Source organism: Muntiacus reevesi, chromosome 3 (genome assembly GCF_963930625.1).
Source record: "Muntiacus reevesi chromosome 3, mMunRee1.1, whole genome shotgun sequence".
Taxonomy (NCBI): domain Eukaryota; kingdom Metazoa; phylum Chordata; class Mammalia; order Artiodactyla; family Cervidae; genus Muntiacus; species Muntiacus reevesi.
In genome coordinates this window covers 229298829-229325680 of record NC_089251.1, presented here as the reverse complement: position 1 = coordinate 229325680, position 26852 = coordinate 229298829, and the positions used below count along the sequence as shown (strand labels likewise).

General features: G+C 34.9%; 1 protein-coding gene across 4 annotated transcripts in view; it reads right to left on the bottom strand.

The window, feature by feature from the left end:
- Window positions 1–26852, bottom strand: part of GALNT13 (polypeptide N-acetylgalactosaminyltransferase 13) — a 603283-nt gene that overhangs the window by 152882 nt on the left and 423549 nt on the right. For all 4 annotated transcript variants that reach the window (XM_065927851.1, XM_065927849.1, XM_065927850.1 and 1 more), the window contains exon 9: window positions 13085–13265. In XM_065927851.1, the coding sequence (XP_065783923.1) occupies window positions 13085–13265 (181 nt within the window). The remainder of the gene's footprint in view (window positions 1–13084; window positions 13266–26852) is intronic.

Below are 26852 nucleotides of genomic sequence, written 5' to 3'. Positions count from 1 at the left end.
AAGGAATGAGAAGAAATAGCATTTATTGGTTATATTTAACTAAAAAAAATTAAAAGATGGTAGAATAAAGAAGCTGGAAGCAAGTATGGGAAAATAGGGGTCACTTGGCAAGGATCATGGATTAAGAGAAAGGAAGAAAGGCTGACAATGGAAAACATCACCAAAGCTCCACCCCTGGGAAACAGCTGCTATTGTTTCAAGTCTGTCTTATCCAGATTTGGTGCCCTTCATCATGATGTAGCCAAGCTGGCTCTTGAGTTTTAACCCTAGGATATCATTCTTCTCTTCCATTTCCACTCCTCCCTGGCCCAAAATCACCTACTTTAGACCCCAGCATTCCCTCTCATCTTACATTACAAATCTTAAGCACAATACATTTATGACGCTAGTGGCTAATACCTTTTCCCTAAGATGGTTCTCCACTTACTGTCTTTCCCACCTACATAATAAGGATTTTCCTGAGAGATCAATAAATACCAGAAGAAAATGGGAAACCAAAACATCAAGTGACTCTTACTGGAAAATATTCTACAGGGAAAAACCATCCTTTCAATGTTAATGTCCCCAGGAGTCTGAATTCGGATGAAGCTAGCGATCAAATTTAGAATCTTGGATGACACAGGTTTGCGCAGAGAAATATCTGGGTTTTAGTACCAGAGTGAGATGGCATCTGGAAGTAGAAGTAAAGAAAGAGCCTTCTTCAACCTCTCTGGTCTATGCCTAGGACAGGCTAGACTGGCTGCTGAAAGATAAGAATGCTGTAGAGATAGAGTGAAGAAGGTTTACCATTGGGAACACCAGGATTTTTACAAATAAAATACAGTTTTTATGGTATGACTTGTATTAGACCATGCATTTTAGTTTTTCCCACATACCCACCAACCTTCTCTATTGCTCTTTACTGACATCCATGATGAAAAAGACTTCTTTTTGGCATCTGACATAAACATTTATGGACAATGTCCCTATGGTACAAGCACTTGGAAGCCTGCCAAGAAGACCATCCCTCACTGCTTTCCTTCTTGTTCACTGCTTTGTTAATAAAATACAGTGATTCTAAACATGAGAAAGTCAAGTGAAAGAAAACAGAGCCGAGTAGATGCTAGAGTAGAGCTTTCCATGATGTGATTCTGAGGCAGTCAGTTATCAATACGGCAGCCACTTTCTCTTAGCCATTGACAATCCACATCAACAGTGACTACACCACATAGGGCTTCCCTGGTGGCTTGGAGGTAAAAAAATATGCCTGCCAATGCAGGAGACATGGGTTCAATTCTTGGGTCAGGAAGATCCCCTGGAGTAGGAAATGGCAACCCACTCCAGGAATACTCCAGTATCCTTGCCTGGGAAATCCATGAACAGAGGAGCCTGCTGAGCTAAGGTCCTTGGGGTCGCAAAATAATTGGGCACGACTTAGTGGCTAAACAACTACTACTAGTACTGCTCCATAGTAATGCTGCTTCTGATAAAATCATGCAAAAAGCCTATTTGTTAATCGGGCATCCTGCCTTTTCAGAAACCATTTCCCCTTTCCTTTGGAAAGCCCTCCCCATGTCTCCTTTCATCCTGGCCGGTATCCATTGTTCAGCATTCATTCCTTTCAACAAACTGATGCAAAGCTCTCTTCACTCATAACCACAATTCAATTCAGTTCAGGCACTCAGTCATGTATGACTCTCTACAACCCCATGGAGTGCAGCATGCCAGGCTTTCCTGTCCATCACCAACTCCTGGGGTTTACTCAAACTCATGTCCATCGAGTCGGTGATGCTGTCCAGCCATCTCATCCTCTGTCGTCCCCTTCTCCTCCTGCCCCCAATCTCTCCCAGCATCAGGGTCTTTTCCAATGAGTCAATTCTTCGCATCAGGGGGCCAAAGTACTGGAGTTTCAGCTTCAGCATCAGTCCTTTTCAATGAATATTCAGGACTGATCTCCTTTAGGATGGACTGGGTGGATCTCCTTGCTATCGAAGGGACTCTCAAGAGTCTTCTCCAACACCACAGTTCAAAAGCTCCAATTCTTTGGCACTCAGCTTTCTTTATAGTCCAACTCTCACATCCATACATGACTACTGGAAAAACCATTGCTTTGACTAGACCTTTCTTGGCAAAGTAATGACTCTGCTTTTTAATATGCTGTCTAGGTTGGTCATAGCTTTTCTTCCAAGGAGCAAGTGTCTTTTAATTTCATGGCAGCAGTCACCATACCCAGTGATTTTGGAGCCCCCCAAAATAGTCTGGCACTATTTCCACTATTTCCCCATCTATTTGCCATGAAGTGATGGGAACAGATGCCATGATATTAGTTTTCTGATAGCTGAATTTTAAGACAACTTCTTCACTTTCCTTTTTCACCTTCATCAAGAGGCTCTTTTCTTCACTTTCTGCCATAAGTGTGGTGGCATCTGCCTATCTTAGGTTATTGATGTTTCTGCCAGCAATCTTGATTCCAACTTGTGTTTCATCCAGCCTGGCATTTCACATGATGTACTCTGCATGTAAGTTAAATAAGCAGGGTGACAATATACAGCCTTGTGTACTCCTTTGCCTATTTGGAACCAGTCTGTTGTTCCACATCCAGTTCTAACTGTTGCTTCTTGACCTGCATTTCTCAAATTTCTAAGGAGGCAGGTCACATGGTCTGGTATTCCCATCTCTTTAAGAATTTTCCACAATTTGTTGTGATCCATGCAAAGGATTTGGCATAGTCAATAAAGCAGAATCAAATGTTTTTCTGGAACTCTAGTGCTTTTTTGATGATCCAACAGTTGTTGGCAATTTGGTCTCTGGTTCCTCTGCCTTTTCTAAAACAAGCTTGAACATCTGGAAGCTCGCGGTTCACCTACTGTTGAAGCCTGGCTTGGAGAATTTTGATCATTACAGTGTGAGATGAGTGCAATTGTGTTGTATTTGAGCATTTTTTGGCACTGCCTTTCTTTGGGATTGGAATGAAAACTGATCTTTTCCAGTCCTGTGGCCACTGTTGAGTTTTCCAAATTTGCTGGCATATTGAGTGCAGCAGCTTCACAGGATCATCTTTTAGGATTTGAAACAGCTCAACTGGAATTCCATCAGTACCACTAGTTTTGTTCATAGTGATGCTCCCTAATGCCCACTTGACTTCACATTCCATTATGTCTGGCTCTAGATGAGTGATCACACCATTGTGGTTATCAGGGTCATGAAGATCTTTTTTGTATAGTTCTATGTATTCTTGCCACTTCTTCTTAGTATCTTCTGCTTCTGTTAGGTCCATACCATTTCTGTCCATTAATGAGCCCATCTTTGCATGAAATGTTCCCTTGGTATCTCTAATTTTCATGAAGAGATCTCTAGTTTTTCCCATTCTAATGTTTTCCTTTATTTCTGTGCATTGATCACTGAGGAAGCCTTTCTTATCTCTCCTGGCTATTCTTTGGAACTCTGCATTCAAATGGGTGTATCTTTCCTTTTCTCCTTTGCCTTTTGCTTCTCTTCTTTGCACAGCTATTTGTAAGGCCTCCTCAGACAGTCATTTTGCCTTTTTGCATTTCCTTTTCTTGGGGATGGTTTGATCACTGCCTACTGTACAATGTCAAGAACCTCTGTCCATAGTTCTTAGTTCTTCAGGAACTCTATCAGATCTAATCCCTTGAATCTATTTGTCACTTCCACTGTATAATCATGAGGGATTTGATTTAGGTCATACCTGAAGAGTCTAGTGGTTTCCCCTACTTTCTTCAATTTAAGTCTGAATTTGGCAATGATTGGCAATAATAATTGGCAGTACTAATAATGAATTGGCAATAATAATAATGATCTGAGCCACAATGAGCTCTCAGTCTTGTTTTTGCTGCCTGTATACTGCGTCTCTATCTTTGGCTGCAAAGAATATAATCAATCTGATTTCAGTATTGACCATCTGGTGATGTCCATGTGTAGTCTTCTCTTGTGTTGTTGGAAGAGGGTGTTTGCTATGACCAGTGTGTTCTCTTGGTAAAACTCTATTAGCCTTTGCCCCTGCTTCATTCTGTACTCCCAGGCCAAATTTGCCTGTTACTCCAGGTATTTCTTGACTTTCTATTTTTACATTCCAGTCCCCTGTAATGAAAAGGACATTTTTTGGGGGTATTAGTTCTAGAAGGTCTTGTAGGTCTTCATAGAACTGTTCAACTTAAGCTTCTTCAACACTGCTGGTAGGAGCATATTCTTGGATACTGTGATACTGAATTGTTTGCCTTGAAAATGAAGCACACTGGATAAAAACAATTGCTAAAAGTAAAACTCTTATTTTCCAGAGAATTTGTGTTGCTATGTTAAAGAAGATCTACTTTCAAGGGCATTGGATTGTAAATTATTAGGATGCTAAGGTAATCTGTCATTAAAATTGAATATTTGATAGGCAAGTATGTGGCTATGATTTTGCTTTCTTGTTTTTTGTTTTACTTTTGCAAGGAACTATTAAAAAAAAAAACCCAGTTGAGCATATCTGGAAAGTTTAAACTAGATAGTTCATTATTGGATCTAGGAAAGACTGTGTTTTCTTTCTAATTCTCTAAAAACTATCCTTACTTCTCACTTTCAAAAGATTATATTTAACTAGGTAACTCCAGAATTAAACTCATATTTTATGTAAAATAGCAAAAGATGATGATAACATAGGAATTAGGCAAACATGACCCTCCAGATCACCTAATCCAGGGGCCTTAGCCTCAGAGTATTAGAAATAAGAAATCTGCAATGTGTAATCACATGACAACCAATCAATTTGTGACGTAACTATTGCTGAGTGTCAGAGTGATTCCCTCAATTCAGTTAATAATTGGAATTGAAATGAGATGTAACTGACTATAATTTTTAAGGTGTTAAGTTTTAAGTACTTTAAAGTTAAATAATGAAGTTAGGGAACTCTGAAGATGACAAGAGGAAAGTAGGTATGATATAACCTCTGTATGCACCTGAATCATGTTTGATTCATATTTAATGTTTTTACATCAAGCAAAAACTCTCGGCCAACTCCTGACAATAAAAACCCAAACATCTTACACAGGGGTTCTTGACCATTTGTACCAATTTAAAAACACTGAAACTTTTTACTTTGACTGTTGGAACAAGTCATAAGGATATGGATATTAATCATGATCCATCCAATCCAACTGGGGTAGAATTTTCTAGTTGAAAACTTCAGAATAATGAATTGGTTGCATACAAACACACACCCATTAGACAAAGGCTATATGACACTTAGTTGGAACAGGGAGCAAAAACTAAAGCCTGAGGGTTTGGTATCTAAACCCTAGAAGGTAGTGATTAGTCTGTGAACAGATCTTCACTAGAACTTGCTACATTTATTCACTCTAGAAATACTTTGAACTTGCCCAGATTTGATATTAATAAAATTATTTAAGGGGTTAGTTATCTGAGATAGTTGTGAATTGCTAATCAAAGATCCTGAAATACAATGATCCACCCTTAGTGTTCAAATTCAATATTTTGGTAAGATTCAATAAACATTATTTATATCACCTGTTTATTAATTTTATGAACTATGAATACAATTCAAGACACTAGGCAAGAATTACTGTATTGGGAACTGATATAATCATATTAATAGCTTTAAAATCAGAAATTTTATGGTGAATACTTTTATTTATGTCCCAAGGATAAAGATGATAATATTTTACATAATGAGAGTTATCTCATCTGACATTTCTGCTCATGTTTATTGCCCAGAGAGATCACTGACCACTTAAAAAAAAAAAACATGCATTTTACTCAACTCAAACCTAAATCATTCAACAAATATTTATGGGGCACCTAAAATGTATTAGGCTTGGGAGAGACTGTTTTCACACACACATACACAGAAAAAAAACATAAATGCCATAAAGAAGAAGATAAACAGAATTTACATAAACAGATTCCTTTTCAAAAATTTTTAAAAATATATTTTTGTTTATCAATTGAATTACAGCATATGTGGTAGTTTGGGAGAAAACTCTTGCCATATATATAACAGACAGAAGATTAATTACCAGAATACATATCTAAAAAGAACCATAGATATCCAAAAGTAAAATGAACAAGAGGTATGGAATGGAAAGAGGAAATCCAAATAACAAAAAGTGGCAATAGACTTTCATTCCTTGTAAAAGTGTGGGAAGAGAAAGTGCATATATATGAAAATATATATCCATTTGTAAATAAATGTAGGTATATATGTAGACTCAGATCAATATACATGAAAAAAAGAAGGATTGAGGATCTGAAATGTTGATAGTATAGTATAAGTGCTCAAGCACTGTTGGTGAAAGTGATAACGGCTTCAGTCTTTTTGGATGGAAGTTTTGAAAATATCTACCAAAATATAAATTTACATATCCATTGACCCAATAAGTCTACTTCTATGCATATATCTAGTCAATAATAACAGAAATATCTAACACTAGTTGCAAGCCACTATTCTAAGTGATTTATATATCTTTTTTCATTAGTTTCAAAAATCTCTGAGGATTGCCATAATATTATAAATCCCATTTGATAATAAGGAAAGTAAGTACAAAGAGCTTAAGTAAATACAGTGGCGTTACATGGAACCAAGATTTGAACTAACCCAAGCAATCTGCCTCCAGCACTCTCTTAATGCTGTTACATTTTTCAGAATTAACCTCCCAAGTTCATCAAAATGTTATTTCAATAATGTTTTTGGAATTTTTTATAACAGCAAACAACTGATAATGCTGTATATTGCTATGATTGGATAAGCTTTGATATATAATACAATTTAGCTGCAGAGTCAAATGAGACAATCTTTTGTGAATTAAACATAAAATATTGAAGAACATAGTTAAAAAAGGAAATGAAAATAGTACTCATTATATGATCTTATTTACTTATATATGTGTGTATATGTATGTATATTCATGCAAATGCATAGGAAAAGGATTTGAAGGAAGGCTGACAGGGGTGGTGATGAAAACATTTTATTTGCATCTGACATATATAATACTACTTTTAAAAATATGAGCTCAATGAACGTTACATAAAAATGGGACCAAACACACACATTAAAAAAATAACAGAAACAGTTCCTTTATAGCTTAGTGGAGGGAAAAAAAAATACTTTAAAAATGCGTAAATGCTACAACAGAGGAAGTGCCTGGAACCATTGGAGCTCTTGGGGGGAAATTCTATCAAACTTGATTCATGGATGATGATGATGGTATTTTAGGCAGAGGCGGCAGCATTCATTCATTCATTAAATACTGTTTTAGACATATGCAAAAACCTAAAAGTGGCAGGAAGTGTGTTGAGCTGTACATCTGAATATGGTTCTACATGGTTGGTATGTGGACTGCTAGGGTTGAAAGTATAGGGTGAAAAGTTAACTAAACCACATAGGGCCTTGTTGGCCATGTTCTAAACTTCTGACTTTGTGTTAAGGTGAGTGAGAGATCAAAGTTTATGAAAGTTCTCTAGCAGCACTGTGGGAGTGAGTGAAATGTGGGCAAGCTTTGAGGCAGGGAGAGCCATCAGGACATCAAGAAGTTATCAGGATGCAGGATGTGTGTGAAAATGAAGATAACTGGACTAGAGAGAACTTGGTAAGGAGAATGGAAAGAACTTGAAGATTCATTTGACTTTGAAGTTCCTGGGTGAGGAAGAGGAAACTAGGAAAATGTAAACAGTTTTTATAAGTATCCCCTTCAATTCTTGTCTGTATGTTCCTCTTGTACTAAGTACTTAATATTTTCCATTTAAACTAATTAACTGTGACGATCTAGGCAGTTCATTGTTTAAAGGCAAAGACAATATCTTTTCCATGTCCCTTTTCCTGGCACAGTGCAAATCAAGAACTTAATAATTCTCATCAGATTAAGATAGAAGCAAAGCAGGATCATTATTATAAAAATACAAATAAATAAATACACATGAAATACTAGTAACAATACCAACAATAAAAACTGACCAGTGATTGGCTACAGTGAGGAAAAGCAGTTGTCTGTCCACTACACCAATAATATTGAATACAAGTGTCATCATTTACTTCAACATTTAGCATTTCAAGGGATCACAGAGGCATATAAATTATGTGTTGTTACAATACAGCATATCAAAATGATTGAGAATTTCCTCCTCATAATATCATATTCACTCAGTGATACCATGGTTGGTACTGATGAAAAAGCACTTATTAAGTAACAAAAATTCAAAATTCATAGGTACAAATGTATTTTCAGAAGTGCCACACTCTTTTCAGATGTGTTCATGTTAACTCAACCCAAAACTGATATACACGGATTATTTAAAAAGAAAACAAAAATCCTGCATGCTGCACATTTTGCTGGAAACATCAAAACCTGTGCTTATGATATCAGCCAGAAACTACATTTTTATGAATTATAAAAGAAATTAGGCCTTACACTCAAAGGGCTGGTTATTAAATATTGTTATCTTTTAAACAAATCAGCATGCTGAAAACATTTGTATTTTCAGATACAAACTTCAAGAGATAGAAATGAACGTGGACCTTTAAGTTTAATAAAAGATCCAAAGATGCTATTAACAAACATTACCTCTGATGAGCTGATTTTTCCAAAGCATTTTAAAAAGGTTAGCACTAGATAGTTAACTTTCAAAATAAGTTCAACAAACCTTCTTTAAATGTGTGGTTTCTGTTTACATGGAATACAGATGAAAATACTACAATAATGTCAAGGAAAATAAGCTGCTTTCCCAGTGGCATATAAATACCTTTGTTTGGGAGTCTTTACCATTTTATTTTCAATTTGTGCTCAGAATAAGAGCAGAGCAGCCCATTAAGAAAAAGAAGAAGAACAACTGGAGGTGATATAAGGACAGCTGCTTCTAATCACCATGTCAATTGATAGCCAGTTAGAAATCTACCTCTCCAAAGAAAGAAAATCAATATTTATAGAACAGCAAGCATGTCAAATATATAGTCAGTGCTGTGACTCCACTCTATTAAAGTTCTTAAGCTTTTTACCTGTGACCAATGGGGGGCGGAAAAATGTTTCCATTTATAAAGGGATGTTCTGTGTAGAGTGGTTTCTGCTTACATCAGATCACTTCAAAGGATTTACCAGGACAATCAGATTGGCTCAAGCTGAAACAGCCCAATTACTAGTAAGAACCGCCTCAGGCTTTAAAAGCCTACAGGGCTTTAAAAATCGATGATGCTATAGTATTTGCATCCTTAAAAAGACAGTCGAAAAGCAAACTAAACAAATGCTGAAAATGCAGGCCTCAACACTACTTCAAAGTATTGCTTCTCTTCATTCATATATCCTTTTAGGGGACATAATTAGACATTGCAACTCTATCAATATTGCCAAAGGGTAATGGGCATACGGAAGACAGTCAGGACATAGAGTAAATATTTTGAAAACAACAAGTAAAAGTAATTCACACATGTATCTATTTATATGTCTCCTTTTAACGTTAAATTATTGGGGGTCATGAGAAAACAAATCGATATGTGTAAAAGTAATCATTTTAAGTTTATGAGCTCTTATGCTGCTTTATTAGAAAATGTTATTGTCCTCCTAAATTATGCCTATTAGACTTTTATATTAGCCCTGGAAGATACAATTATATGACTGTGTGCGCCAATAATTATGGTAGAATCCTATAACCTAAAGCACACAGGTAAGCCAATGGAAACTTCTTTTCTGGTGGCAGAGTCAAAGGAATGAGAATGCAGGTATATGAGAAGTGTCTTACTACTCTTTTATCAGTGGATCTGCTATCAAGGGTTGGAATAGAGAGCTGGGACAAAGTGTTCTGATTTGCTGCAATTATTATGAAGGGATTCCTTGATATAGAGCAGACATCCATGGAGAATTCCATAGAAAAGATGAAACAAAATGGGTCCCCTTTAAAAATTCACTCATTGATTCATTCATTCACTTATTGTTCTAATTATTCAAAACATAAATTTTTTCAAGGACTATAAAGTGACAGGAAGATTTCCAAGCACTGTAACACAAGTCTCCGAACTACTCTGGCTATAGAGATAGGTAATAAAGATAAGAGAATATAGCATACAGTAAGAATTGATTGGCCATTGTATCAAAACTGCAAGAAATACACTTTTGAGAGAGAACGAGTACCCATTTAGTTCACGACAGAACTGAAGCATCCTTAAACCAATCAATAAAGTAGAAAGGTAGTATTTTATAGAGCATGTTGGAAGGAAGCAAGATTGTTGTCAACATTCAATCACAAAGACTCAGTACTTAAAGATCACGTTTTGAACAACTGCATAAGTGGAGAATAAGATTTCGTACTAGAAGCCCTGGTAAAAAAAATGGGAATATCCTTATAAAATATCTTGGAAAAATGAACAGATATGCAGAGGTAATTCTAGAAAGAACTATAACATTTTCCTTAACCAGATTTTTATGGAGTTTCTGGAGACTTAAAATTCAATATAAACTTTTTAGATTTTTCATAAACATGTGTTTGTATGTGTGTTTATGTACACTATGGAAAAGGATATAATTCTAAGTGTAAATGCACATGTATGTATCCTTCCAATCTCTCCCCACACCAACTTCTCTTCATGCAAACTAAAATGAAAAACAGAAACCCCATGATTTTAGATGATAGCAAAGAAATTCATGATTTTAAGAGTCACAGAAACCGTCAGTAATGACAAAACTAGTTACCCACTCAAAGGCTTTCCATCATACAAATGACAGATTTCTGACTTCCTCAATACAACCTATTTTATCTGTTTTTGCATGATCTGAAATCTGCCTAGGGCTAGAATTGTTTATAGGCATGCAACTCTAGTTTCCAGCTTACTTTCCATCTTCCTTTTCCACTGAGAAGCAATTTATTGTTTCAGATTTGTGGTTTTCTCTCTTTGCCCGTATAGAGCAGGCAGGTTCCACACTCAGCAATGCTATCTCTGAGACATACAAAAGCATAAATACCCCTTAGGATATTTCCAGATATTTCTCAAGAAGTTCTTTTACTGCTTTCCAAAGTACCTTTCTGGGCTTAAATGAGCCAATTTTATATGAATAACAACCTTCCAAATGATATTTATCACAATGAAAATAACTACATTTTCCAGAATATACAAAGAGTCCCTCTGGAGCAGCAAGTCATTAGTTCCAGATAGCAGGCATTCTTTTTCACCTTTAAACTCTGAAGCTGGTCATTTCACTACATTATGAAAAATGGTTCTACCATTTATCTGCCTTTTCCATTCAATATGAAATTATACAAAAGACTAACACCTGGTTTCACAAATAATATTCATCATGTATAATACACATAGTTACAATTATTCACAATTACTTATATTCCTGAATGTATATTGTATATAATCACACATAACACATTTCTTTTGTCCATTACTTCTTTTTTGATGTTTGAGCTTATATATCTCTACAAGTAATGATTTGAATTCAACAAGTTATCATCAAAAGAAAATGAAAAGGTTATATAAATGTCACTGCTTTCCTGCAAATTTACAAGCTCTCTCTTTGTGAAAGAGCTCAACTTTGTGAACATCTGGACTGGGTTTCTATTGTAACAAGAAATATATCTGTATGAGAAATAGTGTTCCTGGCAATAGGGTCTTGACACAGGGGAGGATTAAAAATGTGTGAAGAAAGTCCTTCTCCTAATCACACATTTACACATGCACTGCTCCAATTTTTCTTTTCTACAGAGTAATACTGGATCTTAACAAGAAAGCTCATACTGCTCATTCTCTTCTTCATCTATAAAAGAAGGATTTTCACAGCCTCATTATCTACTTTCAGAACCTGAGCATGTCAATTAGAACCCACACTGACTTTTCTAAACCTGTGATAGATGATAATGTAGAGAAGAGGTTGTGGGCATGGGTTTTTGTTGCTGTTCTTGCAGGTTACGTAATAATGGCATTGATGACATAAGTCCTATTATAAACTATCAAAAATAGAACACAACAAATTATTTTACCAGTACAGCTGAATTTCTATTATATAATTTATGACTTGCTTTCTTTGTCTAGATTGGAGATCTTAAAGGCAACCCTGTCTTCCTCTTATTTGTATCTTCTCATAATGTTTCATTTTTTTTACTTAAAAACAATATCTCAGAGTTTTTTTTTATGCAATATGGCTGTTGGAGATATTCTAGAAAATCTTAAAGAATGAAATCACTCATAATCACATCATCCAGTAATGGAGTTTCTCACAATGATTTATTTTTTCTCTTTTAACAGGTTTAAAATATTTCTCTCTTAATATTTTAATTATTTGTTTTCTTTTAAAATTTGTTTTCAATCAATTTTGAAAAACAAATATTATGTATTATAAAGAAAATTTATAATATATAGAAATTAATATTTTATTATAATTAATATAATAATAAAAGAAATAATGAAAATACTCATAACCTCATTACCCAGTGATATCCTACTTCTATTTCCATATCTATCCTACTCTGTAACTAAAGTAGGATGCTATATTATTGTCATATATTATTGCCTTTTCACATGCATAGATGAGTAATTTACTGTTATTAAATGTTTTTTAAAGCACTTTTTATATCTGCATAATTTTCCATCTTGTTCCTGTGGGAAATCACTCACTCTCTCCCTACTCAGGTATTTTAAGAAAATAACACAGAAGAAAATCTCTGTAAGAACATTATAAACAAACAAACAAAAAAAACATTAAAAATATTTCTTACCAACAGTCAGCATTATGTGTGAAACATAGAAATAAAAACAAAATTTCTTTTCTTAAATTGTACTGATACATGTTAATTAAATTTGGATCTCCCTGTATATTGCTTGCTTCTTTCTTTTCTTTTTTTTTTTTTTTAGTATAATACTTGTACTCATAAAGAAACAAATGAAAAAGAATGTTCAGGCACTTGCAACAAGAATAGTCTCTCTCATTTTAGGTCAAAATTCACCTCACAGGACAACTTTTCAAACACAATCTTCTACAATATTACAGTGATAAACAATACCTTATTTAAAGGAATGGAATAACGGCAATAATGGAACATATGATCAGCATTCTTAAAACTTTGTTTTCCCCTGCAGAGGAAGAAAGATGTCAGAATGGCTTACCTGGGGATATGATATAGAAGAAATCTTTAAATTCATCCATCCAGACTTCTGCCAGTCTCCTGTTGTTCTTGTTGATGACATGTCCAGTGCCACCGGGGAACGTGTAGGGAGTTGCCTTCCGAAAAACGTGACCAACATGGGAACAAGTCACAATCTCCAGTGAGCCTCCACACTGCCAAATCTAGAAGAGAGAGCAATCGCACAATAATCACTGTAGATAATGTAGTAATACCATCTGAGAAGCAACTGAGGCTAACTCAGTCAAGGCCAAATCTTCAGATCTTATGTGGTTCAAACAAACATCAGATGGACATAAAATGTAGAACTAGTATACTTGGGTTTGGCAAAGGCTTCTAATTTGGAAGATTTGATATAGTTAAATATTGTAGTATTGGAATGGAGGAAGTAAGATGGAATTATCTTTACATGCCTTTATTAGATTACCAAATTTTTAGATTGGTATTAGAGCTAACCTAATTTCTATTTAATACATATCTGATACTCAAAATTTTCTAGTAAGTGAATTTGTATATGATGAATGCCATGAATGCCATGCTCAGTAACTGAATTTGATTTGGAGAAAATCAATTTATTGTACCCAACCACCTGGAATTCTAAGTAACTATTCATTTTCAGTTGTCCATATCTCCTGTATCTTAGGCCTTTGACTAGGTTATTGTTAAAATATGATAAGTATCCTTTATATCTGTTCAACATGTATGCAACCTTTAAAGCCCATTTCTAAGATCATTTCTTTTAGGAAGCTCTATGGGGATACTTAGTATTGTGTAACTTTTGTAATTTAAACACACTTATATTAAGAATGTATTATAATGTAATTTAAACAAATTTTTACTTCACTATTGCTTCATTAAAACTATAAACTCTTGAAAAACATATACCATATATTTCTTGGTATCCTAGATTTACTTTTCAGTTGGGGCTAGGTATTAAGTATACATAAAACCTTTCTTTCTTTTTTGTTAAAGTGTCTATGGTTTACGATGCTTATCTTTTTTGTGAATTGTACCTTTTATCATTAAAAATTCATATTTGTTTAATTTAAAATAAATTAAAAAACATTTATTTCTATAGATATATATGCACCATATACATTTATTCATCCCAATAAATAAAACTCATAATTATTGCTAGCTTTAATTGGAAAGACTCAATTTTATGCTGTAAATAACATTATTCTTATTTTGAAAGAAAAAGTTTTCTCCTATAGATCCCTCAAGTAATATTTATCTTAGAAGAGGGCTGCTATTGGTCTTAGGTAGCAGTAGGAGACATTTAATTTTTCTAGAATAAGAAAGATGATAATTAAATTATACTCATCAATATTGCACATTACATGCACAATCTATACTTTCTCATTTTTTAATTGCTTAAGCAGTGTCTTGCTAATAGAAAATACGTTCCAACCCAACATTGAAATGATGGAAAAGAGGAATGGAATTCACCATTCTCCTAGAAAGACAGGATAGTTCTTTCTTAAATAATCAAATTACTTAGCTGATCAGAAACCTTCTCATCTTTATAGCAAAAATTCTATATACTTTCTTGTAATTATACACACCTCTTTATATTCTTCCTTGTCTACTAAAATGGAGAAAGTTGATTCCTCTCCTATCAAAGACAAATCAGTACTTGTATGTCAGTCTAAGGCATATCCCTTAAGTCTGTCTTAACTACTGGTTTAGTCTTCCCTTTGATTTTCTCCTGAAACATCAACTTCTTTCCTCATTATTAGATTATGCCTATCTTTGTGTAGTATCATCTAAAACCTATCTTTCAAGCAGACTTAAAAGAGATAAAAACTTTAAAAATTATAAAACACAACAAAAATTCACCCCTTTATATTCCCATCCAACATATCTTTTTTTGTTTCCCTTCATTGCAATTAATATAAAAATTTATTGATATATATTATATCCCTTCATCAATTTTCATCCATTTTCCTACTCATTTGTGAAATGCTTAGTTCCACAAAATTGCCATAATGAAAATCACAGTTTTTTCCTTTGATGAATACTTAGCAGACTCCTTTCTTGGATTCTCTTGCTTTCCATCCTACTATGTCACTATTTATACATTTTCACTCTAAATTTCTATCTAAATGTTGGCATTACTCTTTATTGGCTATCTCAGTGGTCTTATTTGTTATTACTTTATGTATGATCTGAATACTCAAAACCTGAACAGTGACATCTTAGCCCAGAATTCTCCTGTGGGATCCAGACTTGTGTATCCAAATATCTACTTGATACCTCCTCTTGCAAGACTCAGAGGCATCCAATTAAATGTATCTGAAGTGGAATTGTTGATATATCTCCACCTGTCAAGCGGGTATTATTTTTTTTCAGTTTTTTTGTTTCTTTAAACCATCAATAAATGGAGCCACTATTCACCAGGTAGTCAATCAAAAAACAAAATAAAAAAGACAACATAACCCCCCTTCTCTCCTCCCCCCAATCCCCCAAAAATCCCTAGAAGTCATCACTGATTTCTTTTTTTCTTTCATCACTTATGTTTCCTCCATCAACATATCCTGGTGGTGTTATCTATAAAGTAATTCTCAACAGATCCATCTCTGACTCTACTGCCATCATGCCTGTTCTAATCATCAACATGTCTTGTCAGTCAACTGTAACAGACTCTTGTCTTTCCACTTTCACTATTGCTCTTCCATAATTTGCTTTGTGCTGAGAAATCAGAGTGGTCTTTAAAATATTTAATCTTGTCATTTTTTCCCCCTGCTTTAATCCTTCAATGGTTTTTCATTGCACTGTGAATTAAACCAAAGCATTAAGCTGAACATTACTAGTATTTTTAATAACTGAAAGTGACCAGAAATATATAGAATCTGTTCTAAATGATGTCAGATTAGACAGGAATATTCTTCAGAGCATGATGCAACAACTGGAGAAAAAATAACATTTTAAGTTAGTATTCTCACTAAAATTCAGATTATGCAATAACTCTGTTGCAAACAAACCAGTGATTTACAACTGACCTCAGGGTTTCCAATTTCTCTTTTTTGCAAATATTGGATTAGCATTGTGGTTGTTGAGGGCACTTATTTCTACTCTGCCACTTCTTGGTCTTACCCTGGTTCTATAGGCTTATGGCTTCTATGTCTTGAGCATGCGCACAGAAAGGGAAAATATCTAATCTGAAATCCTTTGAAAGTAGATTTCCAGTGTTCTCACTCGTAACATCAAAGTGCCGATTTTAGGTTGTCCTCTAACTTGCAATAAGACTTCATGTGTACATGAATAGGCATAATGCAGTAATGCTGAAGCTGAAACTCCAATACTTTGGCCACCTGATGCGAAGAACTGACTCATTGGAAAAGACCCTGATGCTGGGAAAGATTGAGGGCAGGAGGAGAAGGGGAAGACAGAGAATGATACGGTTGGATGACATCACCACCTCAATGGTTTGAGTAACATGAGTTAGAGTAACCTCCGGGAGAGGGAGGCCTGGCATGCTGTAGTCCATGGGGTCACAAAGAATCAGACACGATTGAGCGACTGAACTGAACTGAGTGAAGTAATGACTGTTGATTTACAAGACACAAGGAAAACCTGTCCCTGATGTGGATTCTCACATGGAGGCAGCTTTCTGTAGTATATTTAAGAGAGACAAGAGAAGTAACTGTTCCATACTCAGTGAATATTGGCCTGTTTTGCTTGTGGGTCACACTCTACTGACTCCTGGAATAAAGTGCATACTTTTCCCATTGCCGTCTGTGCTCAAAGAATGTGTAAAGAAATATTAATATTGCAATTCCTAAGTAAAGCATCTCCCCCATACTTGCATGGAAATAAAAAGATCAAGGTAGAAAAGAATAACATTATGCATTAATTAAGCTGATATCTAACCATGATAATCCCCAGCTAGTTTACATAAAAACAAAATATCTAATTGACCAGACGGTTACCAGGTACTTAGTAGACATTTGGGTAATGTGAAATAATTAAAAAATAAACAGTTTCCAGAAAACTATATGATTAAATATTAAAGTGGAGAAAATTCCAACTGAGTGGAGTCCTTAATGACTATGATAATTTCCCTTAGTGCATCTTCAAAAATATTTGGGATGGATGTAAGAAAGAAAAGAAAGAAGAAAAAACAAAGGAAGTGTGACAGGGTCATTAAGAACCTGGGCTTAGAAATAAGCAAAAATAATTTTCTAGTGGCTCTCTCACTTACTATCTATATATACTTTTGAAAATTATTTCTGTCTTCAAGACTTTAATGTTCCCATTAGAAAACAGGGATAATAATAACTACTTCCTAAGACCTTAATGAGATTGTCCTTATTAAGCACCATGCCTGACACTTCATATGGAAAGAAATAAAATGTTATTTGTATACTACTTAATGTTCATTGTTGTTGCTATCAAGGAAAACCAAAATCTGTAGATTATTAGTTGATTCCTTCTTCTTAAAAAAGTCAAATTTTGGTGAGTTTTGCCTCTTTTTAGAACTGTAATATCAATGTCTAGGGGTTTAGGTGAGGAGTTTAAAAGAATAGCCAATTAGTTTCCAACTAGAATACTGAATTTTGTTCTCTGAAATTATTTACAACGTCTAAACAATTTAAACTAAATAAAACAATGCATCATCCACATGAATATGTGATGCATGAATTGTTTTGTACCATTGAACATATCTGATTGTTATTTCCTCGGCTTCCAAGAGATTAATATTTGTATATTATCTATCTCAAAGAAATTTGCCCCTGTGTAAAACACAAACTGTCCTTTTATGCACAGAGGATTGAAGTTAGCTGGTTACTTACCTTCGTTGCCAAATACTTTTATGAGATTCTGATGATAGAGAAGGTTGTTAATCAAAATGTAAAATACCCATTGCTCATTTGATAACGTACTTTATTTTCTTCCCCTAGATAGAAGACAATTAACTAACATACATTACTCTTTTCATGTTTTTTGGCACCTACATCAGTGACATTTTAATTAAGGTTCATAAACTTCATAAGCTCCAATTTAGCAATGTCAGTTCTAGTGCTACTATTGTTTCTAATTTTACAGTCTGTTGTGCCAAATTCATGCAGGTGCTTGTTTTTATACAATCTTTATACCCCCTACCCCTCAACCCATCTACATACTATCTATCACTGGCACAAAGTCATTAACATGGACTTAATGACAACCACCACAACATACTTGAAGGACACCCAGCACAATGGTTGAGTGTGTAGGCTCTAGTTCCTGATACTGTATCCTAGCTCTGACATCCACTAGCTGGGTGAAGTCATCTTTTTGTGCTTTGGTTTCAGGTAATAAGATGAGACTTGAAGAATCTACCCCAGAGGATGTTGTGAGGGGCAAGGGAAGCAGCACACATAACAATACTAAACTTTTATGTGAAAATGAATTTGAATATAGCAAATAGGGAAGGTTTATAAAGGTATTATTACAATCATCTAGAAAAGAGAGGAGAATGACTTGGACCAGAGTGATGGTGGCAAGGGAAACAAATTCAATAATGTGACATAATTTGGGGGATTAAAATTAAGAATTAATGTATGTGCTTTCCCTTATGTATCACATCCTCTCTAATAAACTTATTTCATATACATTTTCTGCCAGGAAACATCTTAACTATGTTATCTTTCATTGATCTCCATTTTCACTGATTCATAACATTTACTACTTATATTATCCCACTCTGCCTCATTTAGCTCTTCCGAATACTTTTGCATCTTGATAAATATTTGTGTATGTGTGTGCATGTATGTTTAAGTATATGTATATTGATATAAATACATTATACACACACACACACACACACACACACACACACACACACACACACACACATGCACACATGGTGGCTGAGTTGGTGAAGAATCTGCCCACAATGCAGGAGACCCCAGTTCGATTCCTGGATTGGGAAGATCCGCTGGAGAAGGGATAGGCTACTCACTCAAGTTTTCTTGGGCTTCCCTTGTGACTCAGCTGGTAAAGAATCCACCTACAATGTGGGAGACCTAGGTTTGATCCCTGGCTTGGTAAGATCCCCTGGAGAAGGGAATGGCAATCCCCTCCAGTATTCTGGCCTGGAAAATTCCATGGAAGGTATAGTCCATGGGGTCACAAAGGGTCAGATAAAACTGAGAGACTTTCACTTTCATATATATATACATATATATACACACATACATATACATATATATATGAAATATATACAGCTTTCCTTGTGGCTCAGATGGGAAAAAATCTGCCTGTAATACAGGAGACCTAGGTTCAATCCCTGGATTGGGAAGATCCTCTGGAGGAGGGTATGGCAATCCACTCCAGTATTCTTGCCTGTAGAATCCCCATGGACAGAGGGTGGGTTATAGCCCATGGGGTCACAAAGAGTCGAATATGGCTGAAAGGCTAAGCACAGCATACACACACACACACACACACACACACACACATATATATATTATAGATAGATAGATAGATAGATAGATACATTAATCTTATCTCCCAACCATATAATTATCTCATGAGAAAAAAAAATCACACATTTCATTTTATGAAACTGAACTTCAGCATCACATGAAAGTCACTTTATGAAATTGAGTATAATAATCATATGTTTCACTTTATGTATGTGGTATAATTCACACGGTGGGAATTATGGGAATTTCCCTCAGATGGGGAAGAATCGGCCTGTAATGCGGGAGACCTAGGTTCGATCCCTGGATTGGGGAGATCCTATGGAGAAGGGCATGGCACCCCATTCCAGTATTCCTGCCTGGAGAATCCCCAGGTTCTCCAGACAGAGGAGCCTGGCAGTGGGCTACAGTCCATGGGGTTGCAAAGAGTCAGACACTACTGAGAGACTAAGCAAAATATATATATTTACACACATATATACAATATATATACATTAATCTTATCTCGCCAACCACATAATTATCTCTTTGAGAAAAAAATCACACATTTCACTTAATGAAACTGAACTTCAGCATCACATGAAAGTTATTTTATGAAACTGAGTATCATCATCACATGCTTCACTTTATGTAAATGGTATAATTCACACGGTGAAAAAAATATCACAACTTAAATATGCTGCTATATTGGTGTTTTATAAAGTTTAAATATGCTTAAAATACTGGTTCTCAATATATATTAACTGATCTATTAATATTGATATAGGGAAACCTGGAAAATTACACAGTATACACAAATGTGTGTCTATCATAAAGTGGATTTAGGAACACAAGTTCTTATTTTCTTACTTCTGGCAAAAGGACAAGTGAAACAAGATACTATGACTCAATTTTCATCTATCACTCTATAGTCATTGTTTGTATCAAATAATCCCTGTCAGCACTTCAACTCTCTACTTTGTTTATACATATTCGAGTAGACCAATGACAAATCCTTTCAATTTTATAATTGAAGCAAAGTCTAAAAGAGCTTTCAGTAAGATCCTGAAGGCACTGTGATCCTTGATAAGTTGGCATAAACACAAGAGGCATGGAAGTCATTATTCAAAAGGAGCAGACAGAAGGGGCTCAGTAGGCATTTCTATTTCATTTGTGACAAGAAACTTGTAAGCTATTCTTCATAGTCATTTTGATTTGGATAAATGTCTCATTTAATTGGTTGGTTTGTCTCATAACCTAGCTTTCAGTTCACGGTGTATGGTCTGGAAGAGGTTTCCAGAGCTGAAGTCACATCCTGATATTATCGTCATATCTCAAGATGAAGACTCTTGTATATCAAGCTTCTGTGGCCTTTAAAGTACTCACTTGAGTTGCCAGAGATCACAGATTCAACATGTCTGATGCATCTATCCAGTAATAGATAATTTAAATTTTAATATAATAATTTTTATGAAAAAGAAAGCATCAGATTTAAAACTGGAAAGCCAGATTCTGAACTTGAAATAAACAAAAACTGATTGTAGAATGTGAAACAAGTTAATCTTGATAGTCCTTGGAAAATTCACATGTAAAAGAGTAAGAGAGGTTGATAATGACTAAGTTTTCTTTTGGAGTTCTAGGATCCAGACCAATCTCCTTATATGCAGCAAATGACACTTTTAGAGACAAGATTTTTAGATGGGAATGATAAAACTCTCAACATTTTCCTCTTTAGGGTGAGCTTACTTTACCCTAGCTGTCTTAGAAGTCTTAGAACTCTTTGGATAGCAGAAAGTCTGAGGTTATAAAACTTATTATGAAGCAATCAATGTGTTTTCTTCTCTCAAACTGATAGTTCTATTTTAGAAATATCACAGATGTTATAAAGGCAAGGAAAACCACCACATCAATTTCAATCTCCAGAGGTTTTCAAGAACTATCCAAATATTAGAGCAATTTGTTTGAAGATTTTATTTTCACCTTGGCATGAGATGTAGAAAATTCTAATCTGAATCTATACTATTTCATGGAGAAGGCAATGGCACCCCACTCCAGTGTTCTTGCCTGGAGAATCCCAGGGACGGGGGAGCCTGGTGGGCTGCCGTCTATGGGGTCGCACAGAGTTGGACACGACTGAAGTGACTTGGCGGCAGCAGCAGCAGCAGCATACTATTTCATATTGGCTCTAAAACAATCTATTTATCAACTACTTTCCTTTATAAAATACTTTGTATCTTAAATTAGAACTGAACTTCCTGAAAGCCCCAAATTCAAAATGGACCTCTTATACCTACTCACTTCATACAGGACATAACACATTAATCCTGAAATGACTTTCCTAAAGGGAAATCTCCCAAACTAGTTTATCTTTTTCCTTTGCCAAAGACTTAGCAAGTGATTCTTGGGGGCTAAGGTGCAGGGGATGAGGCACAAGGAAGGGAGAGAAGGAAAATAGAGCAGAAGCTTGAAAAGGTGTGCTTACCCTGGGTGTGACTAGAAATGGAGGAACTGTTCTGAAAAGGAACTAGGCAGTCTATGTATGAACCACTGTGTATCACAAGTATCATGAGGTAGCTGTGGTCATAGATGGAGTCCTTTTAACCTTGTCTCCCATTCTTCTCAAACACAAGCACCCATTCTCAGCAGTTAACATGAAGAGTGACAATACCTTTAAAGCACACAGGCCAACATTTTATAATATATATTCTACTATTATTTTTGCCTCTCAACAACTTTCATCACCTCAGAGCATTCTGACCTTCAGAATTACACATCATGGCTGCTGAACTTTCTGGCAACAGGAGAACTGTTACTTGTCATTATCCCACATCTTATTGGGATTGATGATACTACAGAAATTCTCAATTTTCCTTTAGATCAACAGAGCAACACACAGTCTTGATTGTGTTATAGCAAATATTCCAATTGCTGCTCAAATAACTTGTGAATATAGCAGGCAAGAAATGAAGAACAACAAGTAGCCTACCGGATATTGAAAATCCAATGTAATATAAGGAGGTTTTGCTTAAGAAAATTAGTATCAAACTTTTCATATTTACAAAAAAAGTATTGCTTTTCTATTAGTATGGATGGTTGCAAGCAGATAATTCATGGGGAAAAAAAAGCACAAGAGCTATGTGATCCAGTGATACTTTTTCATCTTTCAAATAATCAATAATCTTAAAGTTTGATAATACTGGAGGTTTTGGAATATTTAGTGCTTTGAAGGGGGCTACTAAGAAAAATCTAGAATTAATGGGATTTATGCTTTCCTTGTAGTATAATTAATCCTACAAATAAATTTCAACTGTGGAAAATTGCATATAGATGAGATTTTTGAGAACTAGATGAAAAGCTCTGTGATTATTAAATGAGGCTTGGGTCATATATTCTACATTTTACACTGCTGTCCTCCCATGTCTGATGATCTGCCTGCCTGTCAATTATCAGTAACATCCGCTGCTAGCTGTCACAGAGCAGCTCAGGACAGCTGTGTGATCCTGCCCTAGAATTCATGCCAGAACGGTCACCTCTGAATATCAGTAGACCACCTGGGCATCCAGCTACAGTCTATAACATCTCCTGCTCTTTCATGAATGACAAAGATACAGAAAAAGAACTTGGATGCAGAGGGAGAAGAAAACCTGGTACCTCCAAAAAGAGTTATCCCTCAGTCACTGAATTTCTCCATCTATAAACCATCCACCTCCCCTGACTGCATTTATAACATTTTAGTTTAAATGAACCTCCTATATAACTTGCAAAGTGGTCAAGCACTTTTCAAATGGAAAGCCTGTGATCAGTATGAGGCAAGGGAATAACCTCTCAATTCTCAAGCAATTTCCTTCGGGACTTGGGTGGCATTTACCGAGCAAATATTTACTAGCCATTGACTTTGTGTCAAGCACCAGGCTGGGCTCTGGGGCATGGAGAAAGAAAATAAAACATGGTTCTCTATCTTCAAGTAGTTCACAGGCCAGTCTAGTTTTGTGAGTGTAAGAACCAGGCATATTAAGGTCCAGTCATCAGCTTGCATTTGGCATCTAAGAGCAGTCTCCCATGTCAACAAGAAACGGATTGTACTCACTCTAACCATAATCCCTTCATGGACAGAATTTTCTTTTCCTGGTTTTTAATCATCTGAAGACATTCTGTTTCGTATTAAGGACCCGATACATTTTCAAAGTTATAAGTTCTGCTTCAGATAAAGAAGCAGAATGTGTCCCTTTTCCTAAAGAACACATATAAAACTCTAATGCCATGAATGGAAAACTATGTTTTTCTTCCATAAATCACCTTACAGATATTTTTTCTTTGTTGTAAAATTTTTTGTCAGATAAAAGTGAAACATATAAAAATATCCATATTGATATGAAGCATTCATTACAAATACTCACTGTGATGGGAAGTCATACTCTACTTTGACAGTTTTTGATTTTTTTAAATTAAATTGGTAGTGGTCAACATAGGTTACATTACACTTTAGAAGATGAATTAAGGAGGAAACATGAAATAGCAACCCTTAGACTCTTACTTGGCTTACTTATTAGTCACAAACCAGAAGAAGATGGCACATGGTTTATTTCTCCAGATCTGATGCTGAAAGCACAGTGAAGGTAATTTCCTCATCTCTGTTTCATTAAAATTGCAACATGTCATTCTTGTGACATTTAAAGATTGTTTCATAGAGAACATCAACGCTCATTCAGGTGCTTGCTGAAGAAGCTGTGTTTAATCCAAAATTTTCTCCTCTTACCAAGCTTCCAATATCAACCCCATCCTCTCTGTAGATAATCTTTTGCTTTCCACTCTTCTTGAGCTCAAAGAAACTGACCCAACTTTCTATTCATTTCTACCTTGAAATATCTCATATAGCCTTAGTTGTTTCTTTCTATTTTAGGAGGGAGAGTCAACTCTCCAAAGCTAAACCCTGACCTTAAGATCTTGAACTCAAATAGAGGAACACTAGACTGGGAGCAAAAGGTGTGGGTTTGATGTTCAGCCCTGACAACTTTTAGCTGCATGACTTAGTTTCTTTGCAACTCAAAACATTTAATTATAGAAAAAAAAAAAAAAAACACAATACTCATTCACAGTGCTTTGGTAAGAACACAGTGAAACAATAAGCATAAAACTGTGTTGTAAACTAAAAAGTGGTACTTTACCATATCTAGAATATTCTTCTAGTATCTGTAGGCATTAATCTGATCAGTTGTTCCTTCCTCTTTCTTCTTCACTATATCTTAGATTTTAAAATCCTATCAGCTTCCATTTTACTTTATCTATGATAAAATATCAAATATAAAGTAATTACTTTGATCATATTTACCCTTTAAGTTACTATGCATTTTCTTCCCTAATTACTGGGAATCTTCTTTGAAAAGTTTTTCTTTTCTCTATGTATCTTTACAATTCAATTTTCTTAGCATCTTACATTCTAGTATTTTTCTTGATCCGATCATCTAAATTTGCACATGAAGCTTTTTATGAGCTTTCATAATTCTTTCTCACTTCTCTGCAGCATTTGACACTGCTGACAATCACCATTACATTCTAAGTTCTTCTGATATATATTTCTTCTTTCCTGACAGCTTTGGTTTGGCATTCACTTTCTCTTTTTTTCTCCCACCCCTAAATGTATGTGCTACCTAAGGACATGCTTTGCTAGTCTGCCCTCTGTATTCTCTTTCTTGGCAAATATCCATGTTCATATTCTCATTTAATTATAAGTTCTGTAAACCTAACTTTCAAGTCTGTCACCTTTCTTACACAATAATTTGCCTCCACTCTGGAGCACATTTTCAATTTCCTCAGATATACTTTTAACTTTCTATGACCTTAACGAGTCAAGAGTTTCCATTCTGTTCCTCAAAACTGACAAGAAAGCTTGTAGGTCCTGGGGTCTTCTCTTGCAAAGTCAGAGAAATGCTCAAGGAGCACTAGGTTTTCATCAGGTCTAATTATCACTCATCATTTCAGGGTTAGTGTTGGACATTTTACCCTTAAACAGTTAATTACTATATTCTTATCTTAATTCAGAAATTCTGGAAGTTAAGATGATTTCTCAAACCCAAATAAAAGAATATAAAGTTGTTTTACCAATTAAGATGCAGAATGTAAAATCATAAGTAAAACTATGAGGTCCTACTGTGCATTCAACCATACTTCAATAAAAAATAAAATTAAAAGACAAATAGAATGTTGGTTTACCAAATAAAATGGAGAAAACATATAAGACCAAGACTGTATATTGCTGAACTATGAAATAACAAAACGAGTAGAAAAGTGTAATCAAATCTTTGACGATGGAGGAACTCATGTAGAAACATGTTTTAGTATCCAGGCACATCATGGTGGCAACAGAGAAATGCTACACCACAATTTTTATTTCAATATTTGCATATTTCTAGTATAAACCAGTAGCTAGTTTGATAATGAAATATTTTAAGAATTTGTAATCAATCAAGTTTGAATTCCTGCAGATATAATGAAATCTATTAAGATGAATCTATTTTTACAGGTAATTTAAAAGTGTATTAAAAATCTCCAACTACCTTTTCAATGGTACTTAAAACTCAATCTTATTGATTCTTAATATTCAAATTCTGAACAGTTGGATCAATCTTCCCTCAATATTATTTCACACCCTCAAAAGAATCATTGCTGGTATCTAGAACCAGTTATTGCTGAAATCATTCAGCCTTATTTAAATAAATCTCATAATTGGTTTCCTTTTTTATCTACATTTCTGGTTGACTAGAACAACAGTAAAATGATTGGTAATCATGCACTTAAGACAGACATCACCAACAGTGACAGTATAATCATAGCTTAAGACGTTGCACATTTATTGCAGTAGTTACCATAGAGACTTATATTTGGCTCTTTAATGCAAAGTACATGAATTTCATTTTGAATACATTCATTTTGGTTAGCAAGGTACACCAACTCTGCTAGTAATGCACATATATAGGCACAACAGTTTTGGAATTTTGTCCCAGAAATCTTTAAGGGATCAAACATAGGCATATTTTTTTCTTTTTTTTTTTTTTTTATTAGTTGGAGGCTATTTTTAAAAATATATATATATTCCTGGAGTTTTTAATGGGTACTACATCATTTGAAGCCTAGTTTGGCAAACATTTATATATTTAATGATTTAGTGATATTTTGTTAAAGTAATTCTTAAGAGGGAAAACAAAAGGTAAGCAAACCAGATATTCCAGCCTAAACACAGGTGTGGTTCAAAGCACAAAGAAGGAATGAACACAGTGGCAAAGTTCTGAGATTTCACTGATTTCAGGTCCCTGCTCCTCTCCTGCCCTACTGTCTACAACACTTGAAATTTTAATTTACAAATTC